We start from the raw sequence: 4,105 nt of genomic DNA, 5'->3' as shown, positions 1-4,105 counted from the left end.
TAATGTTATTTACCTGGATTCGGGTTGCTAGAGACCATGGACATCAGCATCATTGGCAGCAGCAGAAGGAGGGAATAGATTAGAACTTTCATTGTGCCCGTCGGTGCCGCTGTAAGTCGCTTGAAGAGGGCGTGGGAAGTTCCTGGTCGGAGGCTCAGACTCTTGGGATGGCTAGGCCCCTGTGTTTGGCTTGGCAGTCTGCACTTTAATCCCGCACCAGTGTTCCCACGAGGGGTGAGGACGGCTAAGTGACGCTGGCTTTATTAGGTAACAGGTAGGACTGTGTGTTTTACGGGAATCTAGGAGGTAAAACTGGCCAAACAAAAGACATGAAGCATTCTTAAGAACATAAGAAGTGACTGATAACTTGGCAGTGGCAATCGTTTTTCTCCTCCTTCCTGCCTCCATATTCCACGATGCGTTATGATTTCTCCCCCAAGCCTTTTTTCTCCTTTGAACTTCCTTATACCTTTCAGTGGGATTTTCTAGCTTAATATCTGGCAGGAAAGTGAGTACTAAGGGTTGGCAGCAGAGAGGATGACACAGTTGGTCCCCCTCTGTCTTCCCTGCTCTCATCTTTGCTCGGCACAGTGTCAGCAATAGTGGTGAGGTGGCCTGTATCGTGTCCTGTCCTCACTATGTTTAATTTTCTCCATTTCACATGAGTGGGAAGCAGACTAGATCAAGGAGGACAGGCTGTTCTCTTTTGTCCGAAATGCATCTCCTGGAGCATGAGTCAGACCGGGCCTCCTTGTTCTTAGGACGGGCCCTGCGGCTTAGTTACTCCAGCTTAAAGGAGAGAGAACTGGGTTGGGGGAAGACCCCCCAGTTCTTCAGGTCCAAGAGGGTTTGAGAAACAGGAACCACGGCAGGAAAGGGGTTTGCCCAGGCTGCTGGGGCTCTTGGGTCCAGACCTTGTTTCGAAATAGCCTAAGACAAATGAAGAAGGTGCCACTACACAGAATAAACAGTAAGGATTATAGAACATTAGCACTTACTTACCATGACTCATTCCAGAGACTTTGGGAAGTGCCTCGAAGAAAGAGGAGAGGCCAGGTTTGAATGTTGGGGGATATTTATAGGGATGGGGAAAGTTGACAAGGAAGCCTCTGGGGAGGAGTGAGGAAAGGAAGTGTGATTGAGTTTCACCTAAGAGGCTGGAAGAGGCGAAGTGTGAGTCAAATCCCTTTAGACTTTTGTTTGATCATGCTCACCCTCTCAGTTCTCAAATTATCCCTGCCCGTTGACATGTTGGAAAGTTGATTGTAGTTTCTGCTGTTCTTGAGTTCATAAAGGGCCCGTGGGGGTCGGGGGCAGGTACCATACTAGGCAGTGGAGATTGTCCTCTAGTTGAAGCCTAGGGCTTGGCCTGAGCTCGGTCTGATATAAACCACCAATGTGGTTTATCTCTAGAAAATTCTAACAAGGGTCTCTGTCCTTAGGAAGCTCAAATCTAATCAGAGACATGACACACACTTCATAAAACCTAGAGCTATACGTGGAACCAGATCTCAGAAGTGGCAGGAGTTCACCGTGGACTGAGAGTAGCTCAGGGGACTCTGAGTCAGGTGGAACTCGGGCTGGGTCTCCCAGGACGGGGCGGGATTTGGCCGGTGGGGGGCGGAGAGGAGGGTGGTGTGGAAAAGGTGCTTGGAGCAGTTTGGATGGAGGTCTTTGAGGACAGGGGCTGTTTGTTCATTTCCTTGTTCCTGAACTTATGGAGGGCTTGGCACTCTGAGAGCACTCTACCCGTGTTTGTCGAATTGAATGATATTTCTGTAACACTTTAACTAGGCCTGATATGTTAGAAAGCATGTGAAAGTGCAGTCCATTGCCAGAAAAAGAATTCTACTGATAAATGGTCACGCATACACATGGCGCCCGACGAGGGTGCTCTATTTCTCCCAGTGAGTTGCCCTTCAGTCCTCCCCCGTGCCTGGGCTGCTGCAGGAGCAGGGAGCACCTCCTCACACCTTCCTCCGGGCCCCCTCAGTCTGTTCACGCCTCTGCTCTCCCAGGTCCTGGCCTCCTGTCGGCTCACTCTGTCTGACTCTCCCTCTCCCCCCATGGACTTGGGGTGGGGTACAGGATCCATGTACCACAGGAGGATGCTTGGGGTCCCTCAAGTTCATTGATATTGACAAGAAAAAAAATTTCGAGATATCCTAAATTAAAATTACAGCAGCCAGAGAGAGAGAGAAAGACCAGTTACTCTGTTAATAGCTGTGGACAAGCTCTGACAAACAACCACTCGCATTCCTGTGTATCTGCTGGAATTTAGGATTAACTTCCAGGTGACCGTTTATGACATTACCCAAGAGAAAGGATAGCCAGGTGCCATGGAACGCTAGGGGACTCAGCTTGTTTCACATGAATTTTCCAGTCTGCTGCCCACAGCTAGTCCACAGGAGTAGACATTTCTTCCTTGACGACTTGCTGAGTCTGCCCCACAACTCGCCCGTCTCCTTGGTCTCCAGCTAACGTAAATCCTTCCATCTTTCTCCTCCCTACTCGATGTATAAAATATGATGGACATGCTGTCTTTTCTGCCTAGCCACGCTGCCAGTGGTTTAGACTCTACGCCCCAAGATTGGTTTTCTTCTTCTCCTCCTCCTCCTTCTTTTGCCAGCCATGGCCTAATGAACCCTTTCTTTAAACAAGACTCAGCTGGGGAAGTTAAAGTTTTTGTTGTTGTGTAACAGTATAAAGCACCCTCAAGACAAACAGACCTTTCTCTTGTTAATAGTGACAACTGCTTGGAGCCCATCTCGAGGACATTATTTGTGTCCACACCATCTCTGACTTACAAGGGCTTCGTCCGGGAAAGCGGTGAGGGGAAAGCCGGAGAGGAAACACCATTCTGCCACTGTTGTTTGGTTTTCCCCCTCTACAGTGCGCTTGGTCAACATTTGGATGTATTTTTTAATTAATTCCGTGACTCATGTTGCTCTAATATGAGTCATTTATTCATACGCACATTCGGTGAACAGCGGAGCGCCTAGCCTTTGCCAGATGGTGGCCACTCAGAGGAAGAAGCTAAGACGCTGTCTCTGAGGAGCTCTCACTGTACACAGACCCATGGAGTGTTGATCCAACGGCTCCATTTTACAGAAGTGGAAATGAAAGCGCAGGGAACAAAGTAGGATTTGGTCATCATCGTAGGCCAGCAGCAGTTAACCTCAAAGGTGCAGGACTAAAACCCATTCCCTGACTCGCTAGGATTTCTGTTAGCGTGCAGCCACCTGGCTGCTGCATGTGCAATGTGGCGAGCTCCACTAGGAGAGAGGGGACATTCAGAATGAGGTGGCCACAAACACCTTGGATGAGCCAGAAGGAAAGGTCCGATCCAACCATGACTGCAAAAATGACCATCTGGGACATTTGCATTTTTTTCAGTTGGAGTTTGAAATAAGGAAAACTGAGCTCAGAAAACCGAGAGTGGAATTTTCACAGGAGGTTTATGAGATGGGCCAAAAAAGTCTGTTGACCTCTATCAGGGTGTTTCTCGCTGAACTGTAATGGTCTGGCTTTGAATTGGGTCCTTCCCTAACCTAGAGCTCAGTGAGCGTAGGGACCAGGTCTGACTCATCTTCGTCTCTCCAGTGCAGACTCTAATAAGTATTTCTTTCTTTCTTTTTTAAATTCCAGTTTATTTTTTTCCATAGTATATATAAAAATTTTTTTTTAACATTTTATTTTTTTATTTCCCACCCCCCTCCCCACTCCCTTCTGGTAACCACTAGTCCATTGTCCATGTCCATGAGTCTCTGTTTGTCCTGTTCATTCGTTGCTTTTAGGTTTATATTCTACATATGTGATATCATGTGATTTTCAACCTTTTCTGTCTGGCTCATTTCACTTAGTGTGATTATTTCAAGGTCCATCCATGTTGTTGCAAATGGCAGTGTTTCATCTCTTCTTATGGCTGAGTAATATTCCATTGTATATACGTACCACAGCTTCTTTAGCCAGTCATCTATCATAGGTCACTTTGGTTGCTTCTAGGTCCTTGCCACCGTGAATAACACTGCTATGAACATCGGTGTGAAAATATCTTTTTGGATATATGTTTTCAAGTCTTTGGGGTAAATACCCAGTAGAGAGA

The 4,105-nt window shown here is 47.2% G+C and overlaps 1 protein-coding gene across 1 annotated transcript in view; it reads right to left on the bottom strand.

The window, feature by feature from the left end:
* Positions 1-312, bottom strand: part of CXCL17 (C-X-C motif chemokine ligand 17) — a 21,660-nt gene extending 21,348 nt beyond the window's left edge. Inside the window, exon 1 of the mRNA XM_039849956.1 lies at positions 14-312. Coding sequence (XP_039705890.1) covers positions 14-92 — 79 coding nt within the window. The 5' untranslated portion in view covers positions 93-312. The remainder of the gene's footprint in view (positions 1-13) is intronic.
* Between the last annotated feature and the right edge of the window lie 3,793 nt (positions 313-4,105).

The sequence above is a fragment of the Pteropus medius genome, unplaced genomic scaffold (assembly GCF_902729225.1).
Source record: "Pteropus medius unplaced genomic scaffold, Ma_sr-lr_union100, whole genome shotgun sequence".
NCBI lineage: Eukaryota > Metazoa > Chordata > Mammalia > Chiroptera > Pteropodidae > Pteropus > Pteropus medius.
This window is presented reverse-complemented; position numbering and strand designations above follow the sequence as displayed.